We start from the raw sequence: 18,685 nt of genomic DNA on the forward strand, positions 1-18,685 counted from the left end.
TTATTGAATCTGGTTTTCTGCTAGCCTTCCGAGGTCCTGAGGGCAACACTGCTGCACTGGCCATCTCAGGAGGGCACCCCTCACCTATCACCCACTCCACACACACCCCAAAACCGTCTCCTTCATCCAAGATGGATGTTGACATCTCCAACTGCATCTTCACGACAGCAACTACTCAGATTAAAACTGAGAGATTCGGCACGATCCAAATGTATAAAAATATTTGGATATTTGACTGAATTCAATTTTCTTCCAACTTTTGCTTTCTGAAAACTTTCAGAATGCTGCATATAAAATTCAGCCAGTTTCACCATCCCAGGAAAAGGGGCCCAAGAAATGTGTGTATTAAAAAGACAGTGTTTCCTATCTCCAAGAGAAATGAGGATGATTTAATACTGCATGAGACCTTGGTCTCTGAGCCACAGACTGACTTTTGTGTTTGCATATCTCTGAGAGCAGATAATGCCAAACCATTCACAGAGGGACACACAGCCAAGAGTCTAAGAGATGCCCCAAGAAGGACTGTTTAACTCGTCCCAACAAATAATCCTATAATATATTTTAAAACACTTAGGCATAAGTCCTGTGTATGAAGTTGTTATGGTTACAGAAGGAAAAAATAAATATTTGTGCACACAGACATAACATGAAGTCCTTCTACAGTGAAAACAATCTCCTCTGGAAAGATCTTTGAAAGTCAGAGATGGAGCCTGGAGTAGAGGGAGCTAGTGATGGGGTGGGGGGCAGCCTTTAAATGCTCCTCTTGGCATGCGCATTGTCCATGAGCCTCGTTTAATAACATAAAACGAGGGGGCTGGGGGAGAGAGGTGAACAGACACAAAACCCAAGAGCACTGTTATTTGTTTATTTTCTACTTGTGATGTCATAAGCAGGAGTTTTGCCTGTGTTCTAGTTTATCTCCAATAAATAAATAACTATGTACAAATGTGCTGAGTTTACAGAATGGTAAAGGAAAACCTTTGCATTACAAAAGATACATTTACATGATACACATTTTTCCATACACAGAAGCATGAAGCATTTCATTCCTAGCTTACTTGAACCAAAGACCCTGTGTGGCAATGTCTAAAGGTGTGTACCTAGGCTTTTCTACCAGAAAGCAAAGCTATAAAAGGAAAATTCCTCAGTTTCTTGAGAATATAGGGCCTGACTTGGCCTGCTACTTATTACTCATCCATATTTAATCTATTCCAGAATGTTGGAAGCTGTCTGGAACAGCTCTCCTCAAATATACGAAGCAGACAACCCCCTGCTGATCTCGTTAAAATGCAGATTCTTGTGCAGTAGGTGGGACGGAGCCTGAGTGTCTGCATTTCTAACCAGCTGGCAGGGGCAGCTCCAGCCTCTTGTCCCGGGACCACATTCCAAATGGCTGGGCTTAGAAGGCCCCTCCGGACTGGGAGAACTTCTCGAGGGCCTGATCAAGGTGAGGCCCTAATTGGCCATGCTCCAGGCTGCATCCCCAAACTCCCAAATTCAAGAAACCAGTAGAGCTGGTTTTATTTGGGCCTACAAATGACAAGAACAGTGAGAGTCCAAATGGTCATTGGCATGAATCCTGCAGCTCAAAACTTTCTTACACTGTCTCCTGGGAGGTGCTTCCATCTTCTCTCAGTTTAGAGCAACCATGTGAACAAAGATTTTCAACATTGTCAAAAATAACTAATAATAATAATAATAATAGGAATAATAATAATAGGAAAAGACACTGCATCAGAAGCTTAACAACAAGGACTACTTTTCAGTCCAAATCAAAACAACAACAACAATAAAACGGAGGTTCTTTGTTTAAAAATAAAAATGAAAATCTCCTTGCATTGAATTCCTGTGGTAGTCCAGCAACATTAGTCTAACAAATACCCTTCACATCTTAACCTTCGTTAAAATGATATTGCTCTGGAAGCCTGAAATTTCAGGATAAATTAGCAAATCTGCTGAAAGAACAAATTCCCAACCATTCTTATTTCTAGTGTTTTTGTTTCTGTTTCACATAACAGTTCTGCCCAGGCAGACAGCTAAGGGCAGAAGTAGGGTCCAATACAGGTAGGGTGGCTCAGGTGGGTTGGCCGAGTTCCTGGGAGGGATCAATTGGGAGAAACGAAAGGGCTGAAATGCGGCTTGGCTTCATAAATGCGAGAGGGCTGGAAAAGATAGTATAAGGGCCCCATGACAAGGGGAGCACATAAATATATAGACAGGGAAGGGGAGAGAGGGGAAGGGAGAAAGGAGGGAGGGATACAAAGTGGGTGTCGGAGACACAAGGGTAGGGAAAGAAGCCAAAGAACAAAAAATACTTAAAAAATAAATATCTTGGTCATTATCTATGACTCAATTACACTTCGCTTAGTCCACTGGGATGAAGTCTGCCCCAAGGCTGCCAACCAAGAACACTCACCCCTTGGTGAGGGCATCGGACACTTTGCAATCTTGTCACTATAAAACTGCCATCTCTGCCCACTTGTCCGATGACACCATGGAAATGGCTGGGGCCATACTTCTTCCAACGCGCCCCCACCCCCATAGCCAAGTGTAGAAGCAGCGAAAGAACAGGAGCGAGCGTCTTCTCCAGTTCTGACGCCAGCTAAGGTGCTTTGGGGTAGTGGGAGAGACAGGCTGGAGAGGGGAGGAGCAATGAGTCCCAGGAGGGAGAGAAAGGCCACCCAACACCTGGGCCAGGGAGGGAGGTCCCTCAGAGTTTCTGAGGCGTCCGCTCGGTCTTCACGTGCTGCAGTACCACCTCCTTGGCGGGGACCCCGCACTTGTACTCCAGCTCCGCCCGCGAGGTGACTTGCTTCTTGCGCAGGTGGCAGAGGAGCGCCAAAAGCGCCACGACCAGAGACAGGCTCGCAATGGAGATGCCGACGAGCACGCCCGAATGCAGAGGCCCCGCGGGCGGGGGCGAGGGGCGAGGGGTGGCGCCGGGAGTCGGACTGCCCGGGAGCGCCCCAGAGCCGCCGTCCTCCTCGTCGCCGCCCTGGTCGCCGCCGCTCACTTTGATGGGGTCACAGTCGGTGCCAGTCTGGCCGAAGAGGGCCGTGTCGGGCCCGCAGATGCACTCGTAGGTGCCGGGGAGGTTGTGGCACTTGCCAGGGCAGTAGCCGTTGTTGCACTCGTTGATGTCCGTGCACACGGAGCCCTCGTCCAAGATGTAGCCCTCGGGGCACCGGCAGATCGCCAGGTTGTTGGGGTCGCAGTCGGCCGGGCACGAAGTCTGGTTGCAGAACATCTGGCACCTGTGCGGGGCGTGGGGGATGGGCGCGAAGCCCTCGGCGCAGATGCAGAGGTAGTCAGTTCCGCCCACGGGCTGGCACTGGTACTCGCAGTCGGTGCCGAAGCACGGGTCCACAGGCTCCACGCACTCGCCGTCCACCAGGTCGAAGCCGGGGAAGCAGTGGCACTGGAAGCCGCCCTTCGTGTTGACACAGCTCTGCGGGCACGGGCTGGGCACCTGCATGCAGTCATCCACGTCCTCACACCGGTGCTGGTCCGCAGCCAGCCGGTAGCCCGTCGCGCACATGCACGTGTAGTTGGTGGGCGCGTCGGGGAAGCCGGGGACGCAGAAGTGCTCGCAGAGTTGGTGGCACGGGTGCTCGGCCGGCACCGCACAGGAGCGCCCGTCCGCCTGCAGGGCGGCGTCGGCGGGGCAGAGGCAGCTCGACGCCCCGGCGCTCCCGTTGCACGCGTGCTCGCAGCCGCCGCCCTCCACGCTGCAGGCCCAGGCGCCCGGCGCCTCCCGGCCCCAGCGCGCCTCGGCCTCAGCGGGAGGCACCGCGCACTCCAGCTTCACCCCGAGGGGCATCACGGCGGCCGAGCTGCCCAGCGGCAGCGCCTGGAAGTCCGCGCCGCGGGCCCCGAACGGGGTGCTGTAGGTGACGGAGACGCCGGCGGCCGCCGCGGCGCCGGGCTCCACAACCAGCGGCCGGCAGGAGGCGGCGAAGTTGAACTCGCAGAGGAAGCCGTCGGCCTCCGCGCCGCACGGCAGCTCCTCCCAGGCCGGCTCTCCCGGTGCCGGAGCCCCGGCCGCCGAGACGGCGACGCACAGCGGACCGCAGAGGGGTGTCCCGTCGTCGTGAGGCCGCGCCCACCTGCTGTAGCTGGTGCGGTTGTCGCCCGTAACCCACTGGAAGCCGCGCAAGGGCTCGCGGTGCCCCGGGTCGCCGCAGCCGGGCGGGAGCTGCAGGCCGATCCAGAGCCGCGGGCCATCGCCGCCGTCGCCGCTCAGTAGCAGGGAGATGACATCCGCTGCCACCGAGGAGCGCACAGTCATCAGGTGGCCCCGCAGCTGCTCGCAGACCCGGCTGGCGGCGAGGAAAGTCGCGGGGCCCCGGAAGAGCGCGAAGCAGTCGTGCTCGACGCACTGGCTGCCGAGGGGCTGCGGCTCCGGGGGCGCCGGGAGCCCCAGGCCGGCAGGGGCCAACACGCCGAGGAGCAGGACGCGGAGCATAGTGTCCGCACGCCGCGCGCAGGGGCCCGGCCGGGGCTGAGAGGCGCAGGGCGCCGCCGGCGACAGCCGCTCGCGTCGGTCCCGGACTAGGCGCGTCCGGCTGCGGCGCGCAGCCCCGGCGAGGCAGCCTCTGACAGGCGAGCGGGCCTGGGCCCGAGTTTATAAGTGCGCGGCCCCCCTCCCTGGACGTTCGGGAAAAGGAAGGAAGTGCCTGGTGGGAAGGGCTGATGCTGCATTCTCGGATTACTGGGTTCTCCGGACGCCCTGCGCCCGCCCTCGCGCCCGGGATCACCTCGCGGGGATGAGTAAACTCGGCCCCGGCTGGGAGGTCCTCGGGCGGGGCCAGCAGCGCAGGCTCCCGGGAGGGCAGCACCTCTGTCAGCGCGGCGACAGGACCCGCCCCACGCGTGCAGCCCTACAAGGGGCTTAACCCGCAGCCCTTAACCTCCGGTCCTCTTTCTTTTCCTTCATCAACGTGTTGTTACCACCTATTTCAAGGAAAGGCTGGATTGCGGAGCTCTGGGAAGAGGAGACTGGGCGAGGAGGGCTTGGAATGAGAGGTGGGGACGTAGCGCCCAGGACCTGCAGGCTGCGGTAGGAGTTGCCCGCCACCCAGAAGGGCTGCCTAGGGCGTGGCCTTCCCCAAAAAACAAGAGCGCAGGGCGAGCGAGCCACCCCCGCCCCGGCCAGGGCGCCTAGAGAAGGAGGCGCTTGGAGACAGAGGGCGTGGCTGAGGCGACCACGCGCAAAGGAGGAGGACTGGCCTAACACCCAGTTCCCGAGTGGGGACCCACAAGTCCCTGAGTGCTAGCTGCCACGGCCAGACCTCATCTCATCGCGTGAGAAAATCGTGGGGACACTGTCAGGGCGTCAAGGTCTTGCCACCCTTCGGAAGTGGTAGCAGGCGAATTCCCGCCGAGCCCTGTAGGGGCGAGCGAGTTTAGCCTGTTTGGTCTGAGTTCTTCCAGCATCTCAGAGGGACTGTGCAACTCGCACCCCCAAAGGGACGCGCGGTGTGCCCTCGCAGGGAGGGTCTGTCTGTTGAGGGTTTTTCCCTTTGGCTGAGCAATCAGATTGACACAGAGGAGCACATAAATGCCACTTGGGCGGCAAAGGACATAGACGAGGGGCTGTCCTGGGCACGCGCGGGGTGGGGAGCGCTGGGAGGAGACTGGAATCTGTCACTTTCGCGACTTTATCCGCTCACTCTCGGATCAGGAATGCGGAGGGGTGGGTCCAAAGCAGAACGGTGAGAGGCAAACTTTTTTTTTTTTAACACCCTGTGCCATCCTCCGCCGCGGTCACTTACTGCGACGCGCCAGGCGGCGGCGCTGTTGAACTCTAAACGAAACCAAAGACGTTGGTGAACTCGAACTTGGGCTGAAAGGGTTAGGGTGTGGGGACGCAGAAGCCTCTCCCCCGGCAGGACACGCGGACCCCTCGTCCTACCCGAGGATCGGGCCCCCACGTCCAGCAGAGCCCAGGACTTGCGAAAGAACAGGAGAGTGTGGTGTCTTCACCTGCGGAAGACAAGCACCTGCCGGCGGACGGACTGACCGCAGTGACCAAGGGGGCGGCGCGGGGACACTCCGAAAGCGAAAGGGGGGAGGCACTGTGGTCCCCTGCACTCCCTGACGCCTGCCCGCGGGCTCAGAGCCTCCTGAATATCCCGCTGCCCCCCGCGCCCCACAAAGAGGGACACCGAGGTCTGAGGCTCCCCGGAGTGGGATCGACTGCCCCTCCGGGAGGAGGAAGGAAAGACCCCCAGATTGGAGAGCCGCGCAGCCCCGGGTGGGGGCGGGGCAGGCGCTGGCCTGACATCCCACTGGCTGCAGAGCTGAGTCAGGGGTCACGACTCTGGCCGCCCTGGAGAGGCTGTCTCGGTGCAACGGGCCTGGGGCGGGGCGGGGCCTCCAGACACCGGCTGGAACTCGCCCCTACAGAGACCTCAGAGGTGGGCGCGTGAGACGGGAAAGGGGACCGGACCAGCCACACCCTTTGTTCAGCATTTACAAAGGATTTCAGGACTACGGCGGACAAAGCCATAACCTAAGGGCGGGGCCCTCTGAGCCCCTGCCAGCCCTTAAAGGAGTTAAGGGACGTTGAAGCGTCAGGTCTGGCCGTCACCAGGCTGGGTCACTTCACGGATGGGTTCTAGCTGATTCACCCTTAGCCAAAGAGCTTTATCAAGTGTGGCAAGCAGCTTTTTTCTTAAGAGATGTAAAAAATAACTTTCTAGTTCTAACATGAACGCCTGGTAGACTTGTTAACTCCTAGGTCCCCTGATGAAGACCCTGCTTGGCACTGTTTCTCTCCAGAAACAGTTCCGTCTAGCTCTGTGGGAAGAGGGAAGGGAGTGGCTTCCCGCTGGGAGTACCTGACCCCACTCTCCTGCACCTGTGCTGGAGATTCGAGCTAGATTCTAGCCAGGGCAGTTCCACACGGAAGTCAAATAAAAGGCATCCAGATTGGAAAGGAAGAAATAAAATTATCTCTTTATTCACGATATTGTCTCATTTGTATATGGAAAATCCTAAGAAAACTATTCAAAAACTATAAGAACTAATAAACAATTTCAGCGTTACAGGTTACAAAATCAATACATAAAAATCACTTGCATTTTAACAATGCACAAATTGAAAATGAAATTACAAAACAATTCCGTTTACAATAGCATTAAAAAAGAATGAAATACTTAGGAATAAATTTAACAGAAGTGCAAAATGTATACTCTGAAAACTGCAAACAATGTTGAAAGAAATTTTAAAAGACCTAAATAAATGAAAAGACATCCTATGTTTATGGATTGGAAGATTTAATATGGTTAAGGTGGCAAAATTCCCCAAATTCATCTACAGATTCAGTGCAGTCTCTTAAAATATCTGCTGATTTCTCTACAGAAATTTTCATGCTGATCTTAAAATTCACATGGAAATTCAAGGGACTCTGAATAACCAAAATAATCTTGGAAAAGAGAAACAAGACAGAAGGATTCACACTTCTTGATTTCAAAATTTACTACAAAGCTGCAGTAATCAAAACAGTGTGGTTCTGGCATAAGGAAAGACATAAATCAATGGCACAGAACTGAGAGTCCAAAAATAAACCCTTTGAAGATATACAAATGGCCAATAAGCACATGAAAAGATGCTCAAAAATAAAACTTTTTGTATTTAATTTTAGTCAATTAATTTCCACAAGAGTGCCAAGACAATTAAATGGAGGAAAAAATAGTCTTTTTTATTCTAGCCATCCTAGTGAGAGTGAACTGGTTTCTCAGTGTGGTTTGATTTACATTTGCCTGGTGGCTAATGATGTTGAACATCTTTTCATGTGCTTATTGGCCATTTGTATGTCTTCTTTAGTTGAATGTCTATTCAGACTCTTTACCTGTGTCTTAATTGGATTAGTTGTCTTTTTATTATTGACTTTTTCCAGTGACTCACAGATGCTGGTGCAAGTACACGGCCTATTTTCATCAACCAGGGCTGCAGACCAGCTACTGCAGACCTCGGGGGTCTGAGAACAGGCCTGCAGGATGGTTTGGCAGCTCCCGGGTGAACAGACTGAGAACATCTGGAACTTGGGCAGATGGGCCCCCCGGGGGAGTGAAGGAGTCACAGAGAGCAGCTGTGGGGAGGGAGCTCTGCTCTGGGGTAAGGGGCTGCCAACATTTGAGTTCATCACTCAGAAATCCCACTTCCACCCACAGGCCTGGGGGTGCCTGGGGTTCTGTCTAGCTCTGTGGGAAGAGGGAAGGGAGTGGCTTCCCGCTGGGAGTACCTGACCCCACTCACCTGCACCCAGAGCCAGCCCACCCACCAAAGGAGGGGGAAGCATTCACCCACACCCAAACCAATGGGAATGCTTCTCAGACTGGGAATAATTTTGAAGCCAGATCCCAGAGAAACACTGGCAAAGGCTTCTCTTTAGAGTTTATTCTCCTTTGGATGGGACTTTTGGGACATTTAGCAAGACCCAGCCTTCCAAAGTCCCTTAAAGGACCCCCCAGGAAAGGGGACATACTTATCTCATGTTCCACAGGCAATGAGGAAGGATGCTTCCTCCTTGGAACTGGACGTCACTTTTATGCTCCTGATGGCCAGCTGGCCACTGAAGAATTCGGAGTCAACAGATGCAGGGGAGAATCCTGGCAGCATCGTCCATGGTGCATATTTAAAACTCCAGCTGGTCCTACCACAACCAGGGTAAATACATACTGCTGATAACATGTAAATCCAGAACTTGAAATAAGCTACAGAGAAACCATGACTCTGTTTTCTCACAGTGTTTGCTCTTCTGCTGTTTTCCTGTGGTCTTGAGCTTGGACATCATTTTCGTATTTTATCCTGTAATCTCAAAGTCGTATTTCATGGGGAGTTAAGCAGTCTCTAAATCAGGGGAAAATAATGATTGAAAAAATATATATTTGGCTTCCTGTTTCCCAGAAAGTATTTGCTGCCATTTCCATTTCTGGCCCAGCATCTTTCCAAAGAGTTGAGAATGTCATTTAAATGAGTCAGTCCCCAGAGCTCAGTAGAAGTGACAAAAATGTCGACACCCTGCCCCAGACTGTTAGTGCATCGCCACCTCTGGCCGAGTGAGAGGCAGCTGGGGTCGGAAACAGGCAGAGGGAGAGGAAGGGATCTCAAGCGGCTGCCTTGTCCCTCCAACATGAGGTCCCAGACCAGCATCCTCACCTGGGGGCTGGTTAGAATGCAGCATCTCTGCCCCCACCCTGTGCCTCCCGAATCAGAATCTGCCTTTGACCAGATCCCAGAGACGAGGGGCGCACACACTCCCCCAGCGTGGTTGTGCTGGAAAAGGACCCAGCCGGGCAGCAGAATGGCCTCATTGAGACCTCGCACTGAACCAGCTCCTTCCCTGGCCCCCCATAGAGGTTCACTGACCCGCTCAAGTTTGTGGAAAGGAGCCCTCAAGACCAGCAGCATCAGTGTCACGTCTTCTCTCTGTAAACACCATTTGTCACCTTGGACTTGTCAGAAAGGCAGACTCCTGGGCCCAGCCCAGACCTCCTGAAACACAAACTCCAGGGCTTAGACCCAGCCATCTGGGTTTGGGCAAGCTCTCCTGGGAATTCTGATGCACAAGCATGAGAACCACTGGCTCATCATGTAGATGATGTGGCCCCAAGGCTCTGATCACATCCTCATCCTCATCCTTCTCCTGGGCCGTCCACTTTGGGTCCTGGCCCCGCCAACACATCCATGGACCTGCAACCACAGTTCCTGCTTGCAGGGGCACAGCTAACCCAAATCTTATTCTGATGAGGTCATGGAAATATATTTTTAAGCCAAGCTAAGTGGAATTTGTAGAATTTTGCCACAAAGAAGGTGTAGCAGGCATCATGATCAGCAGGCTGAAAGTCACACATTGGGATAAAAGCAGGAAGGTTGAAGGGATCCAGGATGCTAAGAGCATCAAGAATTCAGAGCCCCAGCCTTGGACCGCCAACTTCTGGACTTCCTGTCATGGAAGACAAATAAATCTCTATTTGGTTCCTCCACTGTAATCGGATTTCTGTTTCATGCAGCCAACCACCTGCCCAGTTGGTGCAAACTTGAATAAGTTGAAGTGTAGCTTCCTGGATTGCCATTTATCTGATCTAATTTATTTAAATTTCAAAGCCTGATTCTTATTTTTAGTCAAATGTCATCATTAAATAGTACCTTCTGTGTGTTCATGAGGTCACATCCCTCAAACCAGAGGTCAACAAAAGGGACAGATAGTTAGTATTTTAGCACAATGTTGGGCACATAAGATGAACTTGAACAAGTATGACTACTCTTAGCTCTGTTTCTATGATAGAAAAGCTCTCTGAAATTCAACTTCTCTTCTCGAAATGAGGATAAAAGCTACATCCTAGGGTTAGATGACAAAATCTGGGTCCTAGGGCTACTCTGAACCTCTGGATCTGCTTCATGGACACCAGGATGGGCAGGGGAAGCAGGCAGGTCCATGGGGCAAGTACCGAGTTATTTGTTCCAGAAAACAGCTGCTGCTGTGTATGCTGCTGTCAGCAGTTACACTTCTGCTTATACTGATATCCAAGCCTCAATGTCCAGAAAATTGTTATGAGGATCCAGGGCCCTCAAGACTTCAAGCTTATGAAGACATATGATCATCTTCAAGAATCTACACACCAAGGTCACACAAAACTAATGGGTTCAACTTCAGTTTTAATCTAAAATTACTGTGTCAAACCCCAGTCATTTAGATGAAATCTAGGAGCATGTGTTTGTCTTGCTGGGTGAGGAAGGAAAGTGGGTCTGGAAAATATGAAAAGCCTGAATTAGAGAATGTTTTAAATGGCAACAAGGCAGACACTCTTGGTTGACTGACCCCTCCCCCATCCACAACCCCTCACAGGCCTGCTCTCTAAGGACCCTCCCAGTGGTCACTCTAGAGACGGTCATGTTGTCCAATTTTAGCCAATGGGATATTTTTTAAAACTGCTTGGTGGGCTATCTGGAGGATCCTTCAAAAAGGACAAATATAAGATCTGTTTCTGGTAAAAAAGAAATTTTTAATTCTGGACAAAATATAAAAAACAACTATTTGAAGACACTGGATAGTGACCAGAATCAGACAGAAACTGGAGGGATTTAACCCTTCAAAGAAGGAAGCCACTTTGGGTGAGATCCATGTTTATTCATACTTTCTCCTCAGCACACTCACGATTCACAAGGTGTGGGGCAACTAAAACCCATTAAGAGAATGAAAAGATAAGCCACAGACTGGGAGAAAATCTTTGCAAAAAAATTTTTGATAAAAGACTGGTACCCAAAATATACAAAGGAACTCTTAAAAGTCAACAATAAGAAAACAACCCAATTTTAAAATGGGCAAAAGACCTTAACAGACACCTTACCAAAGAAGACACACAGATGACAAATAAGCATATAAAAAGATGCTCCACATCATGTCATCAGGGAAGGCAAATTAAAACAAAAATAAGATGCCACTACACACCTATTAGAATGGCCAAAATCCAGAACACTGACAATACCAAACGTTGAGGAGGATGTGGAGCAACAGGAACTCTCATTCATTGCTGACGGGAATGCAAAACGGTTCGGCCACCTTGGAGGACAGTTTGGTAATTTCTTACAACACTAAACACATTCTTATAATATACAGTAATCACACTATTAGGTATTCACATGAATGAATTAAAAACTTACGTCCACACAAACACATGGATGTTTATAGTAATTTTATTGATAATTGCCAAAACTTGGAAGCAACCAAAATATCCTCCAGTAGGTAAATGGATAAATAAATGGTGGTACATCCAGACAGTGCAATATTATTCAAACCAAAAAAGAAATGAGCTATTGAGCCATGAAAAGACATGGAGGAACCTTAAATGCATATTGCTAAGCCAGTCTGCAAATGCTACATGCTGTATGATTCCAAATGTATGACATTCTAGAAAAGGTAAAACTACAGAGACAGTGAGAGATCAGTGGTTGCCAGGGCTTTGGGGAAGAGGGGAAGAGGTGAACAGTGGAGCACTGGGGGTTTTAGGGCAGGGAAACTATTCTGTGTGATACTGCACTGGTGGATACATGTCATGATACATTTTTCAAAACCCATAGAATGTACAATACAAAGAGTGAACCCTAATGTAAACTATGGACTTTAGTTAATAATAATGTGTCAATATTGGCTCATCATCTTACCCTATGTACCTCACCAAAGCCAAATCCTAATAACAGGAAACTGTAAAGTGTTGAGAGATTATATGGGAACTCTCTGTACTTTCAACTCAATTCTTTTGTAAACCTAAAACTACTCAAAAAATGAAGTCTAGGAATGAAAAACACAATACTTGGTTAGCCCAAAATAAAACAAGAAAAAAGAATCAGAAGAAAAACAAAAAAGTAGAAAAGGCAGAAAACAAGTAACAAAACAACAGGCTTGAACCCGATAAACTCTGATTCCATCAACTCGAATGCCTAGAACAGGCAAATGGAATGGATAGTGATGGGAAGCCAAGCGGTGTTGGTCTACGCAGTGGGGATGGGAACGAACTGGGAGGAGCACAGGGGACCCGCTGGGTGGTGGGAGGTCCTCTTGATTGGAGCAATGGTTATGGGGTGGTGTGTACACTTACCACAACTCAGCAAATTGTAGAGTTGGGATTGGTACATTTCTCTGCCTATAAATAAGAAAAAAAGGACTGCCTTTGTAGGGCCATGTGGTAAACATGAGGATGAAAGCCACAAGCTGGTGATGAAGGACCAAAAAGATGGAAGGCAGTTGACAGCGGCTGTGGCAGCCTGAGATTTCCCATCTCTGGACCCTTTGTCATGTGAGAAAATAAGCCTTATGCTAATCAGGCTTTATTATGGGCAAGCGAATTCACCACTAAATACTACAAGTTCACTTAACATAAAAGTAGAAACAGAATAAAATACCCAGAACAAATATTGAACAGATATTGATTCATTTGCATTCATGTGAGAATATTTGTAATTCCTATCTATTCTACACAAATGGATGTAAACATTGGGATAAGTGCACCTGAAGATGAATTTTGTAGGCTAAACAGCTCAGCTAAAAATCTCTTATGAACCTCATTTCCCCCAGCAAAACTTTATTTATTTATTCATTCATTCATTCTGGTTTGTTTTCTTGTTTGTTAAGCTAATGCATGAGTTGATTCCAGACCATGTGACTCCAAATTTTGAAATAACAAGGTCCAAATGAATCATCTTTTCCTATGCTCAAAAAAGGATAAGTGCCTCGTGTTGAAGAACGTTCAGCATGTAACTAAAGTTAACAAACAGCATTTCATTTCAGCCTCAAACCATTAAACAGCAAATCCAGTCTCTGAACATCAAAGCCATTCTGGGCATCTGGTCCCCTCTGAAAAAGCCTCTTAAAGAAAGGCCACGACATTACTGCAGACACTGGTCTCACTTCAAACCTGGCATCTGCAGTGCCCAGGAGCTTTTCCAAGGTTGTTTTTACCTATGAATTTTAACAACATGAACAGTTGTTCCCATAGTAAAAGATGCTTCCCTAAAAGGGCAGGGCCTGAAGATCAAGGGTTTGGCCATTGCTCAGAAGGAAATGCAGTTAGATGACTTGAAGGAGGGGGATGAGAGAAGGAACTGGACACTGTGAATCTGAAAAGAGAATACTCAGCATGGTGTTGGGGGGGGAGTGGGCGTGGAGCAGATGAGGGGGTGGCGGGGAGACCTCTTCTTCATGAGGTATGTGCATCTTTGGATGGAGGCCAGGAAAATGAAGGGGACTAATGATTCCTGAGCTGCCCTGGAGGGAGGTAGAGAGAAGACTGGGCACAGAAGGTGTGTCCAGGTCCAGGCTCGGTAAATAAACCTCCTGTGAATACCTGTGGCCAAGACTGTGAGGATCATGGTTTCATTGCCCTTGAGTAAATGTCTAAGTGCAGAATTGGTAGGTCGTATGTGTATGTTTAACTTTTTAAGAAACTAGCCAGCTGTTTCTGATGAAGGTGCACCTCTGACATTCCCATCACTGTGCACAAGAGGTCCAGAGGAGAAGTCACCTCTGACGGCAGGATACAGCCATGCCTCCTCCTCCACGACGCACGAACGTACCATTGTGACCAAGACAGAACCGGGAAGGCCCCTGCGGGGTCGATGAGGGCACAGACACAAGATGCGCCCTCAGATCATGGTGGGTCTCAGGTGCACAAGCTCTCTGGGGATGGCAGAGAGCTTTTGAGAAGTACTAGTGTGTGTGTGTGTGTGTGTGTGTGTGTGCACATGCGTGTGTGGTTGGGGGAATACACAAGCGCAGGGATACAGGGATGCTCATTTGGACATAAGCTATTATTAGAAATACCCATCATTGCTCAGTGCTCCACCTTCCTGTCTCAAATAGGTTGACACCCAGCCTGTCTCCTCACTGGCTGCTGGTTGACACTTTTGGGTTTAGTCGGAGGCAGTGAGACCTAGTGACATGGTCAGGCTGCAGGATTTCACAGCCCTACTTCACCACTTGTCAGCTGTGGCCATGGACAAGTTTAGCAACTACTCTGTGCCTCCGGTTCCTTACCTATAAAGTGGGGAGAGTGATACTGGCTGTTTCCCAATAAATAAATACCACTTTCTATCTTGTAGTAGTAAAAGTTTGGTGAATTTTCCTGCCACATTGCTTTAATAACGTGTCCTGTGAACTATCTATCCAGGTGGCCTTACGTTGACAACATTTGAAACCTGGTTGTGTGTAAAGCTCTGTGTGAGGCTCACCCTTCCCTCAGGTGCCTCCCAGCCTCGCAAGAAGACAGACACGGGAACACTGAGCAGTCACGCCAAGAAGAAAGGGACGGGGCCATCAGAGAAATCTGGAAAGAGAACTCTCTCTTCAAGGACTCAGCTGCCTCCTGAAGAAATCTGCTGTGACTTGTGGAGGAAGGAAAGGCTGTCTCAGCCAGGTGTAGAGGACAGGTGAGAACAGGTGAAGATGCGGCCGGGGGCCCAGCCACAGCCCTGAGACTGTCACTGTGGTCAGGTCAAATTCCATCCTGCCATGTCTGCGCCTCTGTACCTGAAGTCTTCTCCCATCCCAAGAGTGGAGGCCCCTCTGGAAGTGCCAGGTATTACCCATCACCCTGCAGCAGCCCCATCATTATTGGCGGCAGTTGGTGTATCAATACCCCGGTTCCCTTGGCCCTCGGGTAGGATACATTCCCAGAGTTTCCACGGTTGTATCACCTCCCCGTGACTCTACCGCTAACGCTGTCCTTCCCAATAAACTACTTGCACTGGAATCCCTGTCTCCAGGTCTGCTTCTGGAACAAAGGGAGCCTGGAGACCAGATGGATATGAGAGCAACTGTCCAAGAGCAGTAACGATGTCCTGAGTGTGTGCAGTGCCCTCTGCCGGAGACGGGGCCAGGTGAGCAGACAGCGGAGGGGCAGCTAGTGGACTCTGGTCGGAGAGGAGGCCACGGACAACATCAGGGTTTAAAATAGGGCCCTCTGGGTGCAGCGTTGGCTTCCCCTGCCTGCTGTCCTGCTCCAGGGCCCCCAGGGCAGCCATGCATCCAACAAACAGTTATTGAGCACCACTGTGTGCCAGGCCCAGGGCGTATCAGGGACCAAACAACAACAAAAATCTGCCCTGGAGGAGCTTACATATATATAAATATAGACAATAAATAACAAATCATAATTACTGGAGGAGACGATACACCATGTTAGAAGGTGACCAGTGCTTTGGGAAGGGCCAGGGCCACTGGGAGGGCTGGAGAGAAAGTGCGATTTCACAGCCACCTCGAGATGGAAGAAAGACAAGGAGCGGAGGAAAGTCAAGAGACACAGGGAGGAGGACCATCCAAAACCACTTCCAGAATAAGAGAGTCAAGAGGATGGCCAGGACGGAATACTCCCAATAATGAGAGAAGAAAACTGCCCCCGACTGGATAAAGGAGAGGTCCTCCTGGTGGACCCCCAGACCAGCAATAGCAGCTTCCCCTGGAAACCTGCTAGAAATGCAGATTCTCGGGCTCCAGCCCAGACCTACTCACTCGGACCCTCTGGGCTGAGGCCCTGCGGGGGCTCCAGGCTCCTACGATGGTGAAAGAGGGCCCAGAGCAGGCAGGATGGGAACACATAGAGAGACAAACATAAAGAAAGCTGAAAACAAAGAAATTTTAACTGAAAAAGTTTGTATTCATAAAATGCCACAAATTAACTGGGTATATCAGTCTCAAGGGTTAGACAAAATAGAATTTGACGTGAAAATGTCCAAAAAGTTATATTTCATATTGGTAAAGAAAGCAATATGCCAGACGCACTTCAGTCACCCAACAGCACAGCTTTAAGGAGAAGCCAAAGCTGACAGAAATACAAGGAGTGACAAAGCTGACCCCCATGGGAGACGATGACTTGGACAAAGATGATGGACAAACTGGTGTGACGGGTGTGCAGGACTACACCCCACACACACTGTGACCTTGACCTTGACCATGAGGGTGAGGGCTGGGACACACAGGGGCACTACTCTCGGGTGCGGAGATGACGGGTTTGACGAGGAAGTGAAACACTTAGGTTTGGGACATAATCTTTTAGGGAAAGGAAGACCCTGGAGAAAGAAGGTAAAAAGAAGGTTATTTTCCTCCACCTCACAAGTCTCATTATTTTCATGGGATATTTGAACTCAGAAGGAGCTCAACAGAGCAGACGTCGTGGACCCAGCTTAAGACTCTATGATATCAATGATGCGGACAAGTGTGAAACGTGAAGGGACGAGATAAGCAGTGCTTTTCAGGGAAAGGTGACAAGAGCACAATGCGAAGGGTTTTGGTCCTCCACCCGGATCAGCGGAAGGCAGCTCGGCTGTCCCACCCAGTGACCCAGGAGGTTAACGATGACACAGAGGGAAAACGGCCCTGCACTGTCTCAAACTGAAAGCCAAGATGTGCAGTTGGGGCCCGATGACCTTCACCCTGACCTTCATCTGCGCATCCCCTGCCCCCTTTCCCTCCCTCCCTCTCCTTCCTTTCTTCCCTCTCTGTTTATCCTCCATCCTTCCCCTCCTTCCCTCCATGCAGTTGAATTCTACGGACCAATTTCTACCACAAGGGAGGACTAACATCCAAGTCAATGGTGACAGACCTCAAATAGAAAACCCAACAAGCAGAGCCCAAGCAGCCGCACACGGGGAGCTCTGGCTGTGGGCTCCTGGAGGCTTGGGAGGGTTTGCTCAGCCCTGTGAAGAGCGGGCCCTCGGGTCAAGTTCCCTGGAGTGGCTGCTGGCCTCGGGGCTTCTCCCCGGCCTCTTTTTTCACTTTTCACCGCTTACCTGGCCTTCACTTCCTGCAAAAAGGATGAGCCAGGGTGTGAAGGGGATGAGACACTGTTCTCTTTTTAAGCAACTGTGATGTCACAATGTAATTCAAGGAGAGACTGAGCTGAGGCTTTTTGGTTTGGGGTTTACTGTCTCTGTCTCCTCTTACTGAATGGACTTAGGAGTCAGCTGAAAACGGGGCCTACTCATTCAGTCCAGTTAAAGCCGTGGAAGGTACGTGATGTGTACGTTGGTCTTTCATTTGAATCTACGTGTTGTCTGTCACAGATATACTTGCGTTGTGCAGTAGGTATAATTCTGTGTAAATCGATTTTTTTGTGAATGAATCATATTTGAAAGATTTACTAGCATTTACGTCGTTTTAAGTCACTAAGAGGACTCGCCGCTAACATGTGACATTTTTGTTCATGGGCTTTTCCCAGAAATCAAGAAACCCTGGCCTCAGGTTTTTCAGTATGAAACAGAGGATGTTAAGATTGTGTGTGTTTGTGTGTCTCTCTTTGTGTCTGTGGGGGCCGTTGCATTTCTGTGTTTGTGGTGCGTGTCTCTGTGTGAGTCTGTATGTTGTGGTGGGGTCGGCCATGGTCCTTCATATTAAGATATAATTTCCAAATGGATTTTGTTAGTGACTAGACAGCTCAAGGATCAGCTTTATTGGACCCCAGTCATGACTGTTTATCACACGTGTCCGGGCCATTAGCATCACTGGAGAGCCCTTGATCCTCCGTAAGCCCTGTTCCTACCAAGTAAACAACCTGAAAAGCAGATGGCCTGGGAATCAACCACCATCTGCTGCCCCCGCCTCCAGTCACGGTGAGGTTTATGCAGCCAAGCAATGAGCAAGCCAGTTGGTCTGTCCAATCAGTTAAATAAACTGGAAAAGGTCTGCTGACCAAGTGGTGATAAATGCTCCTATGATCATTACAGAACGGTGTTTACACATCCCACCAATTGGACACGTTTAATCCTGCACAAGGTGTCACCCGTGCAACTAAAAAGATGCAGGGAATCGGACGGTGAAGGTGGAGGCATGGAGCACAGGCTCAGGATCAGAGGGCAGAGTCCAGAAGCACAGATGTGGGCCTGGGTGCCCCCAGGGTCTCCCCCAACCTAGGTGCCCTGGGGCCAGTGTCACCTCCAGTGGGTGAGGAGGCACGCCATCAAGGTATCTTTGAAAAGGGACACAGATACATTTGAATGTAGTTTCTGCTGTGTATTTTGAGCTCTTATGAAACATATTAAAACATGTTGACAGCAATGTATATCAGAGTTTATTAGGCTAGGTGCATAACAAAGCACAAAGGATGACAACCCACTTCTGAGGCTGACCGGAGGTGCCACTCAGCTTCTCAGAGGCCTGAGGGCAGCGCAGCGTGCAGCCCACCCTCCC

The 18,685-nt window shown here is 50.2% G+C and overlaps 1 protein-coding gene across 1 annotated transcript; it reads right to left on the minus strand.

Moving 5' to 3' along the window:
- Nucleotides 1-851: 851 nt before the first annotated feature.
- THBD (thrombomodulin) lies at nt 852-4,750 on the minus strand. Its single transcript, XM_057530252.1, has one exon. The coding sequence runs from the start codon at nt 4,463-4,465 to the stop codon at nt 2,711-2,713; it is 1,755 nt and encodes a 584-aa protein (XP_057386235.1). The 5' UTR covers nt 4,466-4,750; the 3' UTR covers nt 852-2,710.
- Nucleotides 4,751-18,685: the final 13,935 nt, after the last annotated feature.

The sequence above is a fragment of the Balaenoptera acutorostrata genome, chromosome 15 (genome assembly GCF_949987535.1).
Source record: "Balaenoptera acutorostrata chromosome 15, mBalAcu1.1, whole genome shotgun sequence".
In the NCBI taxonomy this organism is placed as follows: Eukaryota; Metazoa; Chordata; class Mammalia; order Artiodactyla; family Balaenopteridae; genus Balaenoptera; species Balaenoptera acutorostrata.